Genomic DNA, 21,897 nt, shown 5'->3' with positions numbered 1-21,897 from the left:
CATTAACGGGACTGCCAACTCGGCGTAGTTAGCCGGCAATGCTTACAATAACTGGCAGCGCTGCGTTAGCGAGGCTGCCAGCTCGACGAAGTTAGCCGGCAGCTCACAATCAGCTGGCAGCGCTTTTCGAAATCGAATCTGTCTGTTAAAGCGCTACTGACAAACAGACGACGGTTACATTTTGAAATGCGCATAAAAAGGAGAATGATATTTTACATTTTGAAATATATTGTTCAATTACTTCTAACGTAAGAATCGTCAAATTAATATTATAATCATATTTGAATTTATTTATTTAATAGATACCCCAGCGATGATGGGACTTACAAAAGAGACATACCAAGAAAGCGGTAAAATTATGAAACATAAGAAAAATAAATAAATATGTGACTTTAGCATACCATAGTTAAGATAGAAATTATCATCTTTTAATTACAAGGGTGGTTGCAGTTGCAGACCTTAGAATAATTTGAATAGTGCGCAGATGCTAAACACCGCCCACCTCCCCCAAGCAGTCCTACACAACAACAACGACAACAACAACAAACATAGCTTGTTCTAGATACTTCACTATTGACTAGCCGCCGTCACAGCCTCTCGCAGATCTGAGTCCAGAGAGAGCCGCCACAGCACCTGTGTACTATGCGGGAGAGAGTGTGAGTTTGAGAGAGAGCCATTTTCTCTCCCGACTGGAAGCTGCAGCGAGTGCGAGTGCGAGTAAAATGTCCTCGTTAGTAACAGAAAACTATTGACAGCATTCAGATCTAAGTTAGATGCTGCGACTTGTAATTAATTCAAATAGCAGCTTAAGCAGTTAATTAAAATCATGTCACAGATAATTGTAAATGGTGCAAATACTGCAAATGTTGCAAGTACTAACAGCAATGAGGAAAATGAACGTAAGTCAGACAATAATTAAATCATAGTCACTAAGCTTGTGAAAATTTGTGTATCTGCTTGAGGGAGCGAGCGGGACAGAGTCTGCGGTTGCGACTGAGGCTGAGGCTGCGACTGAGACTGAGACAGAGGCTGAGGCTGTATGATTGTGCGTCAGCAGCAGCGCTAGCATCCTTGCAGCTGCGGGCGGTGACTAGGATATGTGTGTTGGGTGGTGGATTGTGGGTGGTGGGTGGTAAGCCAACAACTTCCACAGAGAGCCGACAGCAAGAGGAAGAGAAAGTAAAAGACAGCGCATCAGCTAGAGCCAAAAAGAGCATGCATTAAATGTCAAGAGTCAACAGAGCTTTTCCCATCTCGAAATAATTTAATGTGGATGCAACAAGTGCAAAACAATCAAGTATTTCAAGTATTTTCAACGACCTTAAATAACACTTATGGAACCAAATTAAATAAAAAATTTCAATATATTGGAAAAAATAGAAATTTTATATATTTTTTTTTGTAATTTCGGCTGATTTACAAATTTTTAATTATTTGATTATAGCCATTATCTACGTTTTTTATTGGTAAACATAATGTTAACTAACTTTATTTATATAATTTAATTCTAGAAAAAATATTTTTTTTGAATATTATATAAAAATAAGTGTTATGTAGAAAAACAATTATTACAATTCCCCCGGTCTCGGTTCTGCTTAAAGCTTACCAAATCAGCGACGATGACCTCGATGACCTGGACGACGACTGTCTGCTGGAGGAGGCCGAGTTGCCCGGGGGCGTCAATAGCATTGGACGCGGTCCTTACGAGCGTGCCTGGACGACGGAGGCGACTCGGGCCCTCATCCACATCCGGGGTCCCATGGAGGGCAGCTTTACCGAGGGCAGGCAAAAGAGAACGGCGCTGTGGCTGCACTGCACCCGCCAGCTGCAACGTCTGGGATTCCGTTACAGTGCTGCCAAGGTGCAAAAGAAATGGCACAACATACTCATCACATACAACAAGAATCTGAACAAGAAATATGTATCGGGTTATGTGCACTGGGAATTCTTCGAGGAGATGTTCAAGTACTTGCAGGTAAATATGTTTAAGATGAAAAAAAGAGGAAGAAAACGGAAAAACATCTAAGATTCAAATAGAAATCGTCTTACACATTAAATTAAGCACCACACCCACAATATTCAAGATAATACGTTTTTTAAGGCAATTAAAGTTATCTATTAATAGTATATATTATCCAACTTAATCACAGCAAAATCAGACAAGTGGAACGGCAGTAATAGCTGACCAAAGTCATTTAAAATTAAGGCAATACAAGCACCCAAAAGTATGCAGTAGTTTTTTAATATAAATTGAAATAAGTAACGGATATTCTATGGTCGGGATCTCGACTAAAGCCTTTACCACTTGTCTTGTTCAATATTACTTATTTTTTAGGTATAACCCAAATTTTGTAATATTATCACATTTTTTTTGCAGGGTAAGAAGGCGGACTTTGACATGCAGTTGCAACCGACGACGACGCAGCCACAACAGCAACCATTGCAACCGCAGCAACTACAACAACCACCACAGCAACCACAACCACAACAACAACAGCAACCGCTGCAAACACAACAAGAACTTAATCAATTTCAAACGAAGCCAGCAACGCCGCAGTTGCAGTTGCAGGTGCAAACAGGTGCATTGCAAGCAGCACAAGATCAGGATCGAGCGGATCAACCGTATATAACACCGGTGGATCAGGTGTTGTTGCAGCCACAGGTTCAACTGGACACCAAGTCGAACGATGAATTCGACGAGGACAGCAACAGTTTGTCGGAGGTGCGACAGCCCAAATTGGAGTACGATCCCGATCCCGACCAGACTGGAAGCACAACGCAGGAACATAACGACAGCAACCAGATGATAACAATGCCACCAAATGGCAAATTATTTGAACAAACGCAATCCCAATCTCAATGCCAGTTGGATGATTCCTGGTGGAAGGAATATTTTGATCGCAAGCTGGATGTGGAGCGTGAGAAAATGGAACTGCAACGCAGCTTGCAACGCGAACAGGTGCAAATCCAGAAAATGTCCTTGGTGCAACAGGAGCGCATCGAACGCATGAAGATCGATGCAATCAACAGCTTAACAGCCACCTTGCAGAAGCTCGTTGAGGCCAAGTGCCGACGCGCCTAAAACCAACAAGGATTGGCGTAAATCCTAGCGGTATTTGCAGTATTCCTTAAGCTCCATCCATATCCTATATATACTACTAGCTATGTTGTGTCAAAATTTCAAGCTCGCACGTCTAACGGTTCGGCCTGTACATTGTCCAGTCAGTCAGTCAGTCAGGTCAAAGAGTCTTTTATATATAAATATATTTGATGTGTAATCTGTGTTTTTGTGTAAATACCATTTAGGCCAATATGTGAAAAGCAATAATTTTCATTTCAGGGACTGTGTTTACTATGATTTAAAAGAAAAAACCAAATTATACGTTAGTTTTTATCAATAAATATTGTATTTGAATAAAAAGAATTATTATTTGTGTGATAAATAAAAAAAAATAGATGTACAAATTAAAAATCATTTTTTATTCTCCCGAAACATAAAACATTTTTTGAATTACAATAATAAAAACTTTCGTCCAATATTTTATTTCAGGTTTAATTTTTATCAACTCACAACTAATTTGTTCATTATTGAGATATTTCTTATCGTTGCCAGTCCACCTCGAAGATAGTGGCAATTGAGGTTTGCTCAGAGACCGGATTCTGCAGGCCGTAGCTAAGACGCCACAGATCCGTAGAGAATACCACACACTCGCCAGCTGCAAGTTCCAGGTTGAGATTGGGGCAGATATTCTCATCACAGGGTTTTTTCGGACGCAGACGCAGCTTAAAGTGTCCGCTGAGCTGTTGCACGAAGATGAGTCCCCTAACATAAATCTCGTCCAGAGGACGACGCGAATTGTGGGCCATCAGCAGCCAGCTGGAATAGTACGGCTCCAGGTGATTGGGATAGTAATAAGGTTTATCTGCATAGAGACGCGAAGCCTTCACGCTCCTCGTCTCGCAGTTGCGGAACTGCAGATGCCAAGAAGAAGACAAAGAAGATGCAGAAGATTCCTGACTATCTCGAATCTTCTCTAATGCCACATCAATGTTGAAGAGATGACGCAACAACAGATTGGTGGAAACATCGCAAGGTTCGCTCGCCAGCAGCTGAGGAGTCTTCTCCAGGATGCGTTGGAGCTGACTCTCCAGATCCAACTCCAATCCACAATCGGTTACGATAACAGGCAATCCGCGTTCCAGGTATTCTGATTCCAACATGGAGAAGCTAACATTGGTGACAGTCGCTATGGTGTCTAGGAATAAAGTTCGGATTAATCAAAAACTAGCTCAAACTAGTCGGAAAGGCAATAGTCAAGATCCCGACAATAGAATACCCGTTTCTATTTTTAATACATATTAAAGTTTTTTAAAAAAAAATTACTACCTCATAAAAACTACTGCATACTTTTGGGTGCTTGTATTGTCTTAATTTCTAATGACTTTGGTTAGCTATTGCTGCCGTTCTACTGGTCCGATCCTGCTGATAATAATAGAAAAGTTCAACCTAAAAGATTTAAACTTGAAATCACCCTAATTCGAAGAACCTTTTTAAATTTAATACTATATAGTATATTGATTTGCCTATTCACAGTAATAATTCTAATTCTATTCACAGTAATTTTCAAAAATTTCAGTATTAAGTAAATTTGTACTCACCCAGAGATTCGCACAGTGCACAGTTCTCCCAGAGAGTCTCGTGCCTGCCCAGCGTCTGGGGCTCCTCCATCTGGGTTCTCACTGGCTCAGCTCGTTCAATGAGACACTTGTTGTAGTAGTAGGGTGTCCAGTTCCAATAGGGCAGCAACTGGATGAGCAACAGTCGACCCACTGCACTCATTGTCCAGGCACAAGTATCGCAATAATTCCACAGCAGATAAGTCACCAAAATGGGTAAAAGGAACCAGAGTGTCCAGCGCTTGAGAGTCGCCAGACGAAAGTGCCAAATCAAAGGCTGACATATGTAGCGCATTTCATCACTACTGAACTGCTGCTTCCTGCAATCCTCGAGGAATTCCTGCAGCTCATGCTCAAGTTTCTCCATTTCCACGTCCATGCCGGAAGCCTGTCAGGAACCAATTGAGAACCATTTCACTGTCTGCCTAACTAGGTTGCCTGCTCGGCACATGCGCTCGATAAGTAATTTTCCAAATGAAAATCTAATTTTCTATTTCATTGCGCGACCAGACGTGCGAATTTCTGATAAGAACCACAAAGGAAAAACAAGTCAGAAAGGGGAAACCAATGAAAAAATGCTACGAGCTAAAAAGGAAAAGTTCGACTAGGTATCGATTTTCATGCCAAGGGTCTCCCCTTTGATATTTGTAAAATTGAATATTTTAAATCTCAAGCTTTCAGATTTAATTAAATCCTATCGTAATTAGTATAAAACAACACTTTACACCTGATTTTGAGTCCTTTCATTTTCTTGTAAAAAAACATGTCAAAATTGAGAAATATTTTGACTTGTAAAGGCTTGAGTAACTTTGAACTGTCATAACTTTGGCAAAGCTTAACAGATTTTCAAGCGAATCACTTTTTATGGCTTGGTTTCTTTATTTATTCTTCATTTAAATTGTGTTTATTTATATAATTTGAATTTTTTTTCAATCCTAAGCCAACTATTATCCAATTTTCCATACATACCCCTTGACATTTTTTCGAAAACTTCGATCTCTTATAACTTTGCTAAAACTAAGCCGATTTTCAAACGGAATGTCATTTTGATCATGATTTGGCCTAAATTGATTCTGCATTTAATTTTTTTATTTAGAAAATTTTCGACCACCAAGCCATCTCTTATTCAATTTTCCATACATACCTTCAAAACGATCTCTCATAACTTTGCTAAATCTTCTTTTATTTATTTTTATGTGAGGGATTATTAGTTATAATATTGCATTTTAAAATTGAGGTATTTAGTGGAGGAAATTGGGTGTAAAATTTAATTTTCGTCGTTTGAGGGACGACGATTTAAAGGCTTGCAGTTGTCAAAATATTCCCGAGCATCGTTGCATTCCTGGGTATCATTCCAAATAGGTGCCGGACAATCCTTCAAGATCTTCCTATAGACGCAACGCATTAAAAAGGCTGGTCTCATTGGACAGAGGGGAGCACCGGGCGGTGGAGAAGGACGTGGGGGGCGACTACCCTTCTTGTCCTTGAACTCGTCAATCCTTGAGGCACAACTGTTAAAGGCATCGCTGGCCAAAGTCTGGAGCTCATCATTATCCTTGTATATCAGTCGCAGAAATTCCTTTAGCTTGTCCTGATCCACTTTGTTGTCCTCGTAGAATCCAGTCTCATTGAAGACGCAGGAGACGAAGCACTAAAAAGAGCACACATATTATTTTATTGCATATTATATTCCATTTGTTTAGATATCTAAAAAAAAATGTTTTTCGTACTAAAACTTGATTTTCGACCAACATTTCCTATGTCAGCTATATGATATTGTGAAACGATTCTAACCAAATTCGCTTAGGATGTAAAAGACGAGCCCAACTACATATCCTGTCAAATTTGTTGATATATCTCAAAAAACAAAAAAGGATTTCATACTATTTCAAACTGATACGAATTTGAGTTGCGTGCGATTTCCAGGAACCTACATACCAAATTTGGAGTCTCTAGCTCTTAAAGTCTCTGACATTGTATCCACTTTGTGAACTTACGGGAGATGGAAGATGGTGATGATGAGGACGCCTTCCCTCGATGTCCTGTTCCCCGGACATGGGCAGAGGAGGTGCAAGTGCTGTTGTTTTATACTCCTGGCATTTTTCTTTCAATTCCGGAGTCACAAATTCGGGAAGAGGACAACAGACTTTGGGTTCCACAAACTTCGGCCTCTTGCTGCAGTCCACATCCGCTCTGGCCACGCTCTGGTTCGTGATAAATCCTATTAAAAAATTATCTAGTAATCCATAATATAACACAAACCAAACACAGTCCAATGACGAGCAATAATTGTTGATATCTCGATAGCATTTTATTTTTGTGTTTTAGTCCGGATTCCTATAGTACTCTGACTGTGCTTAAACTCAAATGAGTTACCCTATTTATAGTTCTGACTGTGCGTGTAATTACGAACACACACTTAAATATTTGTATGAGTGAGAACAAATAAATGATCGTTTTTTTTGTGCCAACTTTTAAATTATCTTTTGTACCCATGTAATTATTCCGAGCTGCAAAATTATTTTAATTGACATTAGTATTCTTTTTGTGTTTGTTTTATTTGCAGATTATCCGCCAAATGATTAAAAAAGTAATTTTTGCTGATATACTCAAAAAACACAGAGCACCTTGTATTTAAATGCTAATTTTTTCAGATAACACATCTTTTTAGTGTGAATTACAAATCAAATTTTCATTAGCCAATTAATTTTTGTATTATAAAATTTTCATTGATAACAAAATAAAGGCTTTCATTTATTAAAAGAAATTTTTCGTTTTCTTAAAAATATTATTTGATTAACCTGCGAATTGTATTGGTAAGCACTTTCTTTTTATATTTGTTGTAAATTAGTTAAGTTTTGTGATAGCTGCAGCTTTATAACTTGATAAATAAAAACAAGTCTATAAACATATAAACATTAAAGGTACAATTATATGGCAGTCTGTGTTTATCAACTTAATATAGTGAAAGTTCTTCTCTATATTTTTATTATTTGAAATCTATCTAATAACAACTTTATGCAAGAAATAATGATAAAAGATTAGCTAGTGGATGATAAAATTTGATTTTCAGCTATCGCATCATTAATGTATGCCATTGATTTAATTATTAAGAATTTTAGATATTAAATACAATTTTTTTTCATACTTTTAATGACTTAACTTTAAAATGTAATCTAAATTAATATGTTTAAATGTCAATACGTTATTTTTTTTTTAAATATTAAAATGAATTGTATTGATTTTTACTAACGTAAATTAATTAAGATTTTGCTGTTCATAACTAAATAAATTCCATTATTTGGTACACCCTACGAATTGTACTGGTCATTAATTAACATAGAGGGGCAGGGAAGCATAACAAATGGATAATCAAATTAAGTCCGACAATTTTCCAAATTACCGCCCCAAAATGTGATTATTTTAATAAAGTGTAGACACATTTATGTTTGTAAATTCTGTTCAATTTGCTTGCTCTATTTAAATTTGGTTATTCTATAAATTACAAATGAATATCAACTAAATAACAAATAACACAGTGCCAATGTAAAGCATTTCCTGCTCCTATTTTGTTCGTTTTGGGCTTAGTTGCCAACCACTTCGTTCACAGCGGATTTAACGCTGGGATATTTGAACTGGAAGCCGGAGGAGAGAGTCCTCTTGGGTTGTATTTTGGCTCCAGACAATAAAAGTGCAGCACGCTCCTCGCCGAAGATGGCCTTGACCACAAATTCGGGCACATTGAAGAGGCAGGGACGATTCAGAGAGGCAGCAAAGATCTGTAATGGAATATAATGTATAATAAATCTTTAAAGCTGTTAAAGACCAACTGCTCACCTGAGAGAAGCCTTTGTTGGAAACGATTTCAGGCGCCACGCCATTGAAGACGCCCGTCTCCCGTTTCTCAATAATGTGCTGGATAAGGCTGCACAGATCGTGCATATGTATCCAGGGCATTATCTGCTCACCAGTGCCCATGGGACCACCGAGCCCCAGCTTAAATGGCAGCCAAATCCCCTTGATCATGCCTCCATCACGTCCCACAACGGCTCCAGTTCGCACAATGGCCTAAAGAGTGGATTAAATGTGGATTAATAAAATGTTAGACTCAATCGAGTGCAATTATAAATGGTACCTCCGAATATTTTTAAGGTATTACAATAACAAAGGAACAACTTTAGAAAACCAAGGATAAAAAAGGAACACAAATATTAGGAAACAAAAAATGGGAAGGCATAAATTTAGTTTCCTTATTTTCATTTCCAAGTTTCCTAAGCTGTTTTAATTTTTAATTAATTTCTTTTCAATATTTCAACTCTTATATTTATTTTCTAAAAACAGAATTCCTAATTTTGGTTTTCTAATTTTCATTTCCAAGTTTTTGCACTCGGAGTAGTATTTATCTACATTCTTATGAGGAGGGAATCCACTCACAGATCTGCATTGATCGGAGCTTGCGTTTCCTCCTCTCGCTGCTGCTTCCCAGGCGAGACAGAGACGGGACATGTAGTCGTAGTCCTCTCCCTCGTCCTGCTCCGTGTACACCTTCGTGTCCGAGGGTCGATAGAGACTCACGCCACAGAGGTTAACGAAGGTCGTGATCTGCGGCGATGCTTGAATGGCATTGGCCAATGTCTTAGCCGAGTTAACGCGAGAATTCCAAACGTTCTGCTGGAATCCAGGCGTCCAGCGTCTGCTCGGATCGAGGACATTCTGTCCGGTGGCATTCACCACCGAGTTCACATTGTTGGGGATGCCATTCTTTTCGATTTCGTGCCAGGTGATGCGCTTTAAGCCAGGCATGCGGGAAACGACGGTTACTTCGTAGCCCTTTTGGGCCAAGTGCTTGGCCAGATGACTGCCAATAAATCCAGTGCCGCCGCCTGTCAGCGAGAACCGCCATTAAGTGAGACAACACATAACGCGCTCATTTTTAAACGTACCTATTAAAGTGTGCTTTGACATTGAGCGCAATTTATTAACTGGTTAAAATTAAATTTAAGAATGTTTTATAAGTCTTTTGTCTTCTTCTTATTTACGTAAACAAGCGACCTGCCAACTTAAGACAAAGCAAAAAGTTTTTATCGTCTGGCAGCACTGCTCACAGCCAGTGAATTCAAAATAATGCGCGGCAAAAATAATAAAACAGTGCTACAAATTTTTATTGGTCTGTCAGCTCTGCTCACAATCCATCGAAATTTAATGAGTTTTTCAACACTGTAACTCACTTTTAAATAATGCGCGGCAAACGCGACCTGACAGCGCTGCTCACTGTTAATGGTAATGTCGTGAGCTTTCCAGCTCTGTAACTTATTTTTTTGCTCGGCAAAACATTCGAGTATTAATAAATTAAAGCTTGCTTGAACAAATAGACGGCTGGTCAACTTGCGTCGTTAAACTTTAGTGAGCGCGAGCAGTAAATTGACTTGAAAGGTTGTTGGACCATTGCGGCTGTCAAGTGTCAACGCGAAGTGGCTTTTAAATTTGCGATAAGAAACTAAAATAAAGGTATGCATTAAACAGAAATTGCTGCGCTCTTATCTGAACTGCGTTGAGTTGCTTAAAGTTGAAGTCACAAGGGGCACAAGGGGCATGCCACACGGGCTGCAGTAAAAGTAAAAAGCTATGCACAAAATGCTAGTCTCGCTTTCTTTACACATACACCCACACATACATACGCTTGGCTAATGGCCACCAGTGCTGCCTGAAATTGAAGGGCTAAAATTGCTAAAATGATATTGCTAGAAATAAAAAAATCGAGTCCAAAAACTTTCCAGCTTCTGCAATAATAAAATTTTGAAATCTAGCAATAAAAAGCAAAAATGTCTGTAGCTAAATCATATTTTAAGCTTGCTAGATTTTTAGCCAACAATTTAAAAATTTTTTTGTATTTAAAATAGCGCTAAATCTTGCAAGAAAATTCATAAAATGGCAACACTGATGACCACCAGTGAGTGTTGCATAAGGCGAAAAAAGGAGGTGAAGGAGAAAGAGAAAGGCAAAGGAGACGACAAGTTCAAGTGCAACAGACATCATCCTTGCTGTTGTTGTGTTGTGCGGTGTTTTGTTTTCGGACCAAGTCATTGGAAACTCATTTGCATACACATTGCCAGTATTAACTCTGCGGAGGGGGGCGATGGTCGCACTAAGGGGTTGACAGTTGTCTCGACGTGGCGTAGACAGTGGGCGTGCCACCGCCCATGTTCCGCCGCTGCCTTTTGTGCAGTCAAATTTTATGCCTTTGAAGCGTTGGAAGAATTTGCATTAATCGCAGCAATTATTGCGCTTCATTGAGTGAAAATGAAATAAAACTCGCTAGCAAGCCATAATTATAGCGTCTGCGCCATTTTATCTATTCTTACCATCAACTGGTGACCACGTACACGCACACACACACACACACACACACTTACACACATAATACTGAATTATTTTTTGTAATATCAACGGACCAAAATGGCGGCCAGGAAGCTGCACATTTAAAGATTATAACCTTAAAGCGTTAAAACGACTTAAGAGCTTACAAAAATCTATAAATATGGTAATTAATAATACCAAAAATAATAAAAAATTATAAATAAATAAATATTTAGAAGTTTTAAATATTTTGTATTAAGTCATAACATTTTTTCATACCATTAAAATTATCTAGGACCACTTCAATACGTTTTATATTCTAATTTTTTGAACAAAAATGAATAACCGTTCGGAAAATAGAAACCTGTAATATTAAAAAAAAAAAAAACAATTACTCAAAATATTGTTCTTAATTAAAACTCCTAGTTTTTGTTTAATATATTCAAGCTTTTTTTGTTTTTCTATATAAAGTTTTAAATATGTAATCGCTCGTCCGTAAGAGAGGCAAGGATTTTCATAAAAGTGAAAAACTTTCTAGACAAAAGAAAATATGAATGCCGAATGCAAATGCTGTCAAAGTAAGATAAAGATAGGAGCAGGATCTCTCTAGAACATGTCCATGCATTTGAGTGTTGAGAAGTTGAGTGGCATCTACAGCAAACGAGAATCGAGAAACTTTCCTGCTATTTTGTTGTTGTTTTTTTGTGTTGCAACAGCTGGTTACCAATGGGACTGTCGGACTGATGTTTGAGTTGCACTTCCGGTTGACGGATAACTGTGATGCTGTGATGTCAATACGAGTACAGAGCACAAAAGGATGCACACTTTGCAGACTGTCTCGTAACTTATGCTCAAGTGTAAATACGAGAACACTGATAAAAAAAATGATCTTAAATTAAGACTTTGGTGCCAGAACCAGAATCTAAAAGTTAGAAGTTTAGTCATAAAGTTAGAGGACAAATCAAGACTTTAAGAACATTTCAAATAAGATCAAGTATATTTTCGAATACACAGATTTAAGCATATAAATAAATGTTCTTAAATACTTAAAACAATAAATAACACAAAGTAATACAGGTATTAAAATTATAATAATATAATTGCTGTTTTATTTTGATATATATAAAATTTTTTTTTGGCTTGGTATTGTTTATATAAATATAACTTTAAAACATTTTTCTTTGGAAGTTGGTCTTCTTTTTTCAGTGTACTCGTTGTCCTATGTGTGATGATGACAAACTTCTCTGTTTGCCTCAGTCTCAGTCTCTTGTCACTCGCCACATCACAAAGTTGCAAAGTCAATGACAAAATGTGGACAACTTTTATGTACATATCCATATTCATCATACACACAAAATCTGCAACTGCTTCTGCATCTAAATCTAATAAATGCTATGGATTTCTATATTGTTGCCTTGATTTGTGCAACTCACAACTCACAACTTGCAAATTTGCTGTTGACATGTGTGCGGCAGTTGCAGTTTCCAAAATCTGCGAATAGAGCCACTATAAAAATGAATTGTGTGTGGCACAGCACAGTGCCTGATAGCAGTATACTCACATACATTTTTAATAGTTAAGAAATTGTTTCGTACTTTAATAATTTATATTTATATTTTATTTATTTATTGGATGAGCAACTCTATTCGTTTTGTTCAGGTAAGTGGCGCCAGAGAGACGCACAAGCACTCGAACACTGTAGCGTGCTCGCCCTTTTGATGCGTTTTGTTCAATGTTTCCGATTGAATAGTTTGTAGTTTGAAAATAAAATGAAATGTTGATGTTTAGCTGTATCATTACAGTTTTCCGTCACTGTCTATGCATTCGCACCCAACTTGGACAGTTTTATAGCTCCGTTTCTTGCGGTTGTGTCTGTGGGAGATCAGCAGAGGCAACTCCTTCCACAACAACAAGAGCATCAACAACAACAACATTTCCTGTTGACATGTGCAACGTTGTGGCATTGTGGCTGCTGTCCATTTGTCTCTCTGCTTCTTTTTCTCCTGCCTGGTTGGTGGTCACTTCAGTTGCAATTCTTCGACATTTCACTGCATTGACAATGACATTTTGGGACATTTCGGCAAATTTCGGATTCGTCTTTATCATCTTAATGCTGTGACAATTACGATATGGGGACTAACAAGTTTTGCATGTGTTTTAGTGGCTTTACTCGAAAATTCTACCAAATAAAAGTGAAAAAACTGCGATTAATTTTATTTTGTTAATTGTATGACAACTACAAAAAACAATAACAGAAAATAAATTATTTAAAAAAAATTTCCTTTTTCATTAAGTCTTGGGAGTTTCCTTTTAACTAAAAGCAGTTGACAAATATATTAAATATTATTAATTAACATTATCTTAAATTTGAATATGAAGGTCGCATATTAATTTCTAGGTAATTTAAATTTTTGAACTATAATCAAGCTTTAAAAGAAAAAAAAAATGATTTCCATGAATTTTATCTATTTAATGTCAACTAAAAACAGTTGAGAATCATATTTATTATTATATAAAAATATAATTTAAAATTTAAATAGAAATAATATTAGTTTCCACATTTGAATTAGTAAACTTTAACACAAAAAAAATAAAAGTTAAAAGAGTAAAGATATTTTGAATGTTACTAACAGCAAAGAGAGTTGTCTTTAATTTGAGAGGCTGAAATAAAAGTCATTGATGCATGTAAATTGTGGCCAAATAGCTGGAAAACTAATTTGCAGATAACAAAGTGTTTTCTTTGGATTTTTCCATGGTTAAGCGTTAGCTGACTTTTCACCCAAATCACCGATAATTGAATTTACGGTACACACTCTCTCACATTTCCCTTATGACACTAGTCACATGCCACTTTCCACTTGAATTTGCCACAAACAGAAGGGTCACCTTGGTGCCAAGAAAGTCATCAGCATTTTGCGTCTTTTGGTGCCACATTCGATGACGTCTTCGATTGTAAGTGTATTGTAGTTTTTGCGACTTCTTTTTGTCGCGCTTTAAAGCAAAGTTCAAAAGCATCATAAACAATCTGTGGGGCTAAAAACATATCGCGCAGACAATTTGTCTGCCATAAGCCAAAACTGGGTCAGACTGAACGGCGACCGTCGTTGTCGTCGTGGTGGTCGCACAGTCATCCACAATCTTCCACAATCCCAAGCTCCCTCCTGCCACAAAAAACATTCACATGGTATTGATGATGCGAAGGCGAAAAGTTCTCCAAAGTAGTTCCTACAGCTCTGATTGCTGAGGTAAGGAAAATAAGAGGCATAAGTCGAGAGTGCACCGTCTACGAGATACCCTATATTCACCACAGGAAAATAATTCCATATTTTAAATGAAATTTAAATTAAAACATTAAATTTTAAATATGCACACACCAGGTTTCGAACCGTGGACTTCTTGAGTAGGAGTCTAGCACATGTCCTTTCTGTCATTGGTCACTTAAAGTGTTAAGGATTTTTTTTATAAGAATGTTAAATTTAATATAAAGAAATTAAATATTTTAAATTTCTAAAATCCGAGGATATTGCGCAAATAAAAATACATTCTCTGGTATACGAGATACCAAAGAAACTAACTATATTAAATAAAATAAAATAACACAAATGGATTTGATTTTTTTATTTTTTAATGTTAATAATTTGTATACATATTTTAAATGTAACGTACTTTTAAACATTTAAGATTCTAAGAATATTATAAAATAATACATTATAATACATTATGTTAATAATTTGTATACATATTTTAAATGTAACGTACTTTTAAACATTTAAGATTCTAAGAATATTATAAAATAATACATTATGAAAAAAATACATCCTATATTATTTTGACATAAATAAGTTATATTTATTTTTCTAAAAATTATACATTTTCTGCATGTTTAAAAACTATGCCTTCTTTATTAATAGGTGAATATGGATTTTTAAATAAGTTAAAAAATGCGAATGAATTCGTACACAATTACTACTTAATATTTTCTGAGCCTGTTAAACACTCTGCATAAACAAAGTGCGAGTATACCCTTGGTGAATGGTATAAAAACAAACAAAAGGCGACAGACGCCAAGGAAGTTGCCATGTGGGTCAAAAGTCGCGCGCGACAGTCGAAAAACAATTTGTCACATTAATTTTAACAACTTTGCTGGCAGAAAAGGCGACTTAACGTGCAGCAAAATTGTTTTTCCTGCAACACGTTTCCGCATCTGATTCCGAATCCGCATCCTGTGCATCACTAATGATCTGGCAGCTACTTCTACAACAGCAACAACCACAATTAAAGACACAATTTGTGCTAAAATTAGAAACTGAGCAATTTATGAAATACTTGTTTATGCTGTGCTCTTCTCTTCGTCAACAACAACTTCATTTGTGGCACTTCAAAGTGCCGACGAGTCGTCAGCTCGGTTAATGGGATTGGCAATGAGATGGGATGGCTTTTGGCCAACGGATTTCGAATGAATGGATGCAGTCGACAGACTTAAAGGATCTCCCTGTCTGACAGTTTCCAATTGCGATCAGTCACCCCGATCAGTCACACAGATCAAAGACTTCTCCAAGAACTGATTGAGTTACGGATTTTAAATAAAAATACGTAAGATTTAAAAAATCATATTATGTTTGCAAACGAATCTTTCTTAAAGTTTGAATCAATTTAAAGTTAAAAGCTGATAAAATTTAAGTTTCGCAAGGAAAACTGTTAAGTTTGAACAATGTTTTAAATGTTTGAAGATTTTGAATAAGTTTGAAGTAGATTGTATAGAAAAAATGACTGTGAAAAGTAGAAAATTTTGATGCAGAATCAAAATAGAGGCCAAACAATGATTAAATTGATATTCCACATGGAAATGGGTTAAGATTTGACAAAGTTATGAAAGTTTGAAATTGGTGAAAAGTGTCAAGGGGAGAGTATGGAGAAAATGGACAGTGATCAATCTATGGGAAAAATGGACAGTGAAGGAAAAAAATTTTATTTTCCAATTTTGATGCAGAATGAAAATAGCGACAAAACAACGATAAAATTGACATTCCGCAAGGAAATCGGTTAAGATTTGACAAAGTTATGAAAGTTTGAAATTTGTGAAAAGTGTCAAGGGAAGAATATGGATAAAATGGAAAGTGATCGAAAATATGGAAAAAATGGACAGTGAAGCAAGATAAATTTAATTTTCCAATTTTGATGCAGAATGAAAATAGGGACAAAACAATGATAAAATTGATATTCCGCAAGGAAATCGGTTAAGATTTGGCAAAGTTATGAAAATTTGAAATTGGTGAAAAGTGTCAAGGGAAGAGTATGGATAAAATGGAAAGTGATCGAAAATATGGAAAAATGGACAGTGAAGCAAGAAAAATTTAATTTTCCAATTTGATGCAGAATGAAAATAGGACAAAACAATGATAAAATTGATATTCCGCAAGGAAATTGGTTAAGATTTGGCAAAGTTATGAAAGTTTGAAATTGGTGAAAAGTGTCAAGGGAAGAGTATGGATAAAATGGAAAGTGATCGAAAATATGGAAAAAATGGACAGTGAAGCAAGAAAAATTTAATTTTCCAATTTTGATGCAGAATGAAAATAGGGACAAAACAATGATAAAATTGATATTCCGCAAGGAAATCGGTTAAGATTTGGCAAAGTTATGAAAGTTTGAAATTGGTGAAAAGTGTCAAGGAAGAGTATGGATAAAATGGAAAGTGATCGAAAATATGGAAAAAATGGACAGTGAAGCAAGAAAAATTTAATTTTCCAATTTTGATGCAGAATGAAAATAGGGACAAAACAATGATAAAATTGATATTCCGCAAGGAAATCGGTTAAGATTTGGCAAAGTTATGAAAATTTGAAATAAGTGAAAAGTGTCAAGGGAAGAGTATGGATAAAATGGAAAGTGATCGAAAATATGGAAAAAATGGACAGTGAAGCAAGATAAATTTAATTTTCCAATTTTGATGCAGAATGAAAATAGGGACAAAACAATGATAAAATTGATATTCCGCAAGGAAATCGGTTAAGATTTGGCAAAGTTATGAAAATTTGAAATTGGTGAAAAGTGTCAAGGGAAGAGTATGGATAAAATGGAAAGTGATCGAAAATATGGAAAAAATGGACAGTGAAGCAAGAAAAATTTAATTTTCCAATTTTGATGCAGAATGAAAATAGGGACAAAACAATGATAAAATTGATATTCCGCAAGGAAATCGGTTAAGATTTGGCAAAGTTATGAAGGTTTGAAATTGGTGAAAAGTGTCAAGGGAAGAGTATGGATAAAATGGAAAGTGATCGAAAATATGGAAAAAATGGACAGTGAAGCAAGATAAATTTAATTTTCCAATTTTGATGCAGAATGAAAATAGGGACAAAACAATGATAAAATTGATATTCCGCAAGGAAATCGGTTAAGATTTGGCAAAGTTATGAAAGTTTGAAATTGGTGAAAAGTGTCAAGGGAAGAGTATGGATAAAATGGAAAGTGATCGAAAATATGGAAAAAATGGACAGTGAAGCAAGAAAAATTTAATTTTCCAATTTTGATGCAGAATGAAAATAGGGACAAAACAATGATAAAATTGATATTCCGCAAGGAAATCGGTTAAGATTTGGCAAAGTTATGAAAATTTGAAATAAGTGAAAAGTGTCAAGGAAGAGTATGGATAAAATGGAAAGTGATCGAAAATATGGAAAAATGGACAGTGAAGCAAGATAAATTTAATTTTCCAATTTTGATGCAGAATGAAAATAGGACAAAACAATGATAAAATTGATATTCCGCAAGGAAATCGGTTAAGATTTGGCAAAGTTATGAAAATTTGAAATTGGTGAAAAGTGTCAAGGGAAGAGTATGGATAAAATGGAAAGTGATCGAATATATGGAAAAAATGGACAGTGAAGCAAGAAAAATTTAATTTTCCAATTTTGATGCAGAATGAAAATAGGGACAAAACAATGATAAAATTGATATTCCGCAAGGAAATCGGTTAAGATTTGGCAAAGTTATGAAGGTTTGAAATTGGTGAAAAGTGTCAAGGGAAGAGTATGGATAAAATGGAAAGTGATCGAAAATATGGAAAAAATGGACAGTGAAGCAAGAAAAATTTAATTTTCCAATTTTGATGCAGAATGAAAATAGGGACCAAATAATGATAAAATTGATGTTCCGCAAAGAAATCGGGTAAGATTTGACAAAGTTATGATAAGTTGAAGTGTAATATAATGTGGACTATAGATCGCAATATATTACTAAATGTAATATTGATGTGATTTGATGTAAAGTAAAATCAATATAAAAATGCTAAGAAAAAAATAGAAAAGAATTTTCAATCAATGTTTTCACTCATGCGGCACAATGAAATATAAATGCACTTTTAAATGAACGTTTAACAATTAATTTAATTTATGACTCATGGCATTTACAATCCAGCAAGCTTCAAGTTTTCCAAATGCACCCATTCGTGAACTGGCCAACTCACCTACTTTCCAAGTGCTAAGCGGCAAACTTGTTATCCATCAATATTAATATCGTTAACCATATGAACATGAACGTTGCAACTTGCAACTGCCACTGCCACAAGTCGATGCAGCAGCATCATAATAATGCATGAAAAAAAAAAGAGAAAGAAAAGTGTTCTGCAGCACACCGAATGTAGCATGTTCTCAATTATAATTTATAAAGAAAAATGTAGTCTGAGAAAATAATTTTGAAACCAATATTCAATATAAGGTTTTGTTTTAAAATCATTTAATAAGTAAAAAATATATTTTTAGAGATATTCTATGGACTTCCAATACGAATATTGAAAAATAATACCTACAACACAAAAATTTTGAAATAAAAATTTATAAAACAAGATTAAAAATCATTTAATTTTTAAATTATGATTACATTTTTTTTTTTTAAATTTTTGTAATCTGAATATTTTTGGTAGTTGAATTTCCTAATTTATAATCCCCTTGTTTTTCTTTCTTATCTTGAATTCCTAACATTTTATTTTTAGTATTTTTTGTTTTTTTGTAATTCATTAAAAAACCTTCGTAATTCTAAAATCGTTTTATAAAAAAGAAAATTTAATTAAAAGTTCATAATATTTATACTTTAGAATCTAAAATTTAGATCAAAAATAATGATGTGCTGTCAGTCAGACGTGACAAGTAACTGTCCATTTGCCAATCGACATTTCATTAATTATTTAAATCAATGACTTAAGTAAACCTTAACTTCGTTGGTTTTAATAGTCCTTACGATGAGCTGGTCAAGGCATTATTTGTTGGCCTGCTTAACATACTTTTTGGCCCTCAATGGATTAACCAAGTTCTACTTTGATGTTCGCATGGGAATATTAAAAAAATCGCAATTTCTAAATTATTATTCCATTGTGCAAAATCTTCTGATGCTGTGTGTATTATGTGCTTCAATCAAGAAAAACTTACATATGGATAAATTTAGTTTGACTCAGACCAATTTTTTGACAGTTATACAAATTGCAAATAGTTTTATTTTTATTGGATTTTTTATAATTTTCATAAACTCGACTCAGTTTAAACAATCTCAAATGCTTAAAGCTTATCGTGAATTTCAAAAAATTAAACACACAATTGGAATGAATCAGAAGACACAACAGATTGAGAAAATATATCTTTGCAGAGATCTGGCATTGATTGGAATGAACTATATCTTAATATGTATTACGGATAAAGCTTCAAACTCAATCTACTTACAAATGTGGATGTCTATATGTAACGCAATGACAACCGTCACATATATGATCAGTTTGTATATAATATGGAGTATCAGGCAATGTTTTCGTTATCCACACATTTGTCTGGAGGATCTAGAGTATCGATCCTTTCAGTATGAGGAGTTACGGCGATTGCATCGAATTCAACAACAACTTATAAATGCAACCACAAATTGTTGCGCCACATTTAATAACGTGATCTTCTTCTTTATGATGAGATCAGCTTGGCATGTGATTGTAACTGGATATTTTGTAATACGGATTTATTGTGGAAACTCCAAAATGCAGGTTGCCTTTGAAATGCAAATATTACTTCCTTTACTGTGCATCAACTGCATTCTTTTGCTGTATACTTTGGGTTCTTTGGCTGGAAATATGGACGAAGTTCTCCATGAAACTATCTACATACTCCGTAGATCTTGCTTACAGAACGAGTTGTCAGAACGTTGTGTAAATTAATTCTATGAAAATTAACATTTCTTGAGAATTAATCTTTGTTTTCTTTTAGAATTCATGGCTGGCATTGCATCTCAGTTGGCAGTCTACAAAGATTCGTCTCTTTGGACAGGTGACCATCAATCGACGATTGGTTTTCTGTTTCCTCTCCCAGATTCTTCTCTATGTGATATGTATGCTTCAGGCTGATTACAAAAAAATATGGATTTAAAAATAAGTAACTTTTACGAACTACAAAATACATAATTTTGAAATTATCAAAACTAAGTAAAAGAATACTAAGAATACAATTTTAGAAAGCCAAGATAAGGAAAAAAATGGATTCATAAATTAGGGAATTGAACTATTAGTTTTCCCAATTTTCATTTACAAATTTTCGTATTCGGAGTAATATTTTTCGGCATTCGTATAGGAAATCATAAAAGTTAGTTTTTTTTTTGTCAATGTCATATTTTATCAGTTAGTTGAGAGCACTCTCGGATAGAGTATGACACTGTGAATGGTTTTTTCAGTTATTTAAGTTGAGTCTCTTTCGAGGAGCACCTGTCACTCATGAAACTAAAAGTACAACTGGCCAGTGGCTATATCGATATGGATATCAATATAGTTTTATCCACTCTATTGATTGCTACTGGCGGTTACCATTCATTGTGTGCAAACTAGACAAACTACTTTTACCTTCTCCAAAGTTTCACAGTTGAAGCTTTAATAGAATCTGCATAACAAGACTGTAAAAAAGGGAGAGTAAAAATCTATAGCAGAAAACTATCTCGCTATAAAATATTATAATTAAGATTGCTATCAAAGCAACAATGAAATTTAAAAATTTTCTAAAAATCCTGAAAAAATAACCTGAAAAATTCTATAAAGTAGAAACTCATTTGATTTTAAACTCTTTCTTGATTATTGGTACATTTTACTTAGCAAACATTCTTTGACATTTTATATTCAATTGTTATTGACATAAATTCTCTTTATTATGAAATGATAGACTTTTTTGATGAAAATGAATAATATTTGGAATTGAGACCTGTGATAGTTTAAAGTAGTTTCACTTTAAGGGGTATTCCAGTGTATACTCTTGGCTATAAGTTAAAGTGGGTATAAGCTCGCAAACTGGCAATGAAGTATCTTGTCATCAATCATTTGGCCAGACTGAAACGTGGCAATTGCAGAAAGAATCCAGACATGTTTAGAGCCAGATGCAGAAACAGGAGTAGACGGAATTCTTATCAAATCGTGCTAATTGCTAACGATGCTGCTTGCAAGCTGCAAAAGGGAAGCTTCTCTTAAAAGGGAATATTCTCTTGGCATGTCCTGCTGCATTTAATTGTCGCAGACTAAATGAAAAATGTCCATTGAGGCAGCTGACAATTTTTGTGGAACTTGTTCTGAAATCCTTGTAAATTTTACTTAAACTATTTAACAATGATTATTACATGTAAAATGACAATCGCGACTTGCGTGTCGTGTGGAGGCAGCTGAAAAAGCACCTGAAAAGGAGCTGAAAATCGAGTGAATATTTCACACCTGCTGCGCTGCGCCTGCGCTACAATTATTGGCAACGGCAACGGCAACGCCAAGTAATAAATACAATAAACTGGAATGCCGGCTTAAATTAATTAGGCTTTTAATATTTATGCTTTCGATACCCATACCATAAGCACTTTAAA

General features: G+C 35.2%; 4 protein-coding genes and 1 long non-coding RNA gene across 5 annotated transcripts; 2 read left to right on the top strand and 3 right to left on the bottom strand.

Moving 5' to 3' along the window:
• The first annotated feature begins 22 nt into the window (after nt 1–22).
• LOC117784387 lies at nt 23–418 on the top strand. Its single transcript, XR_004617421.1, has 2 exons — nt 23–248; nt 303–418. It is a non-coding gene; the product is annotated as an uncharacterized LOC117784387 (long non-coding RNA).
• Nucleotides 419–826: 408 nt separating this feature from the next.
• Nucleotides 827–3,350, top strand: LOC117784553 (nucleosome-remodeling factor subunit BPTF). The gene is made up of 3 exons (XM_034622310.1): nt 827–899; nt 1,602–1,975; nt 2,378–3,350. The coding sequence occupies exons 1-3, from the start codon at nt 827–829 to the stop codon at nt 3,080–3,082; spliced, it is 1,152 nt and encodes a 383-aa protein (XP_034478201.1). The 3' UTR covers nt 3,083–3,350.
• Nucleotides 3,351–3,544: 194 nt separating this feature from the next.
• LOC117785789 lies at nt 3,545–5,056 on the bottom strand. The gene is made up of 2 exons (XM_034624021.1): nt 4,660–5,056; nt 3,545–4,256 (listed from the first exon to the last, which is right to left on the bottom strand). The coding sequence occupies exons 1-2, from the start codon at nt 5,054–5,056 to the stop codon at nt 3,601–3,603; spliced, it is 1,053 nt and encodes a 350-aa protein (XP_034479912.1). The 3' UTR covers nt 3,545–3,600.
• Nucleotides 5,057–5,839: 783 nt separating this feature from the next.
• LOC117784173 (general odorant-binding protein 67) lies at nt 5,840–7,042 on the bottom strand. The gene is made up of 3 exons (XM_034621834.1): nt 6,940–7,042; nt 6,675–6,881; nt 5,840–6,328 (listed from the first exon to the last, which is right to left on the bottom strand). The coding sequence occupies exons 1-3, from the start codon at nt 6,985–6,987 to the stop codon at nt 5,945–5,947; spliced, it is 639 nt and encodes a 212-aa protein (XP_034477725.1). The 5' UTR covers nt 6,988–7,042; the 3' UTR covers nt 5,840–5,944.
• Nucleotides 7,043–8,133: 1,091 nt separating this feature from the next.
• Nucleotides 8,134–9,727, bottom strand: LOC117783495 (epimerase family protein SDR39U1). Its single transcript, XM_034620910.1, has 4 exons — nt 9,621–9,727; nt 9,112–9,560; nt 8,515–8,745; nt 8,134–8,456 (listed from the first exon to the last, which is right to left on the bottom strand). The coding sequence occupies exons 1-4, from the start codon at nt 9,640–9,642 to the stop codon at nt 8,262–8,264; spliced, it is 897 nt and encodes a 298-aa protein (XP_034476801.1). The 5' UTR covers nt 9,643–9,727; the 3' UTR covers nt 8,134–8,261.
• Between the last annotated feature and the right edge of the window lie 12,170 nt (nt 9,728–21,897).

The sequence above is a fragment of the Drosophila innubila genome (genome assembly GCF_004354385.1).
Source record: "Drosophila innubila isolate TH190305 chromosome 2R unlocalized genomic scaffold, UK_Dinn_1.0 1_C_2R, whole genome shotgun sequence".
In the NCBI taxonomy this organism is placed as follows: domain Eukaryota; kingdom Metazoa; phylum Arthropoda; class Insecta; order Diptera; family Drosophilidae; genus Drosophila; species Drosophila innubila.
This window is presented reverse-complemented; position numbering and strand designations above follow the sequence as displayed.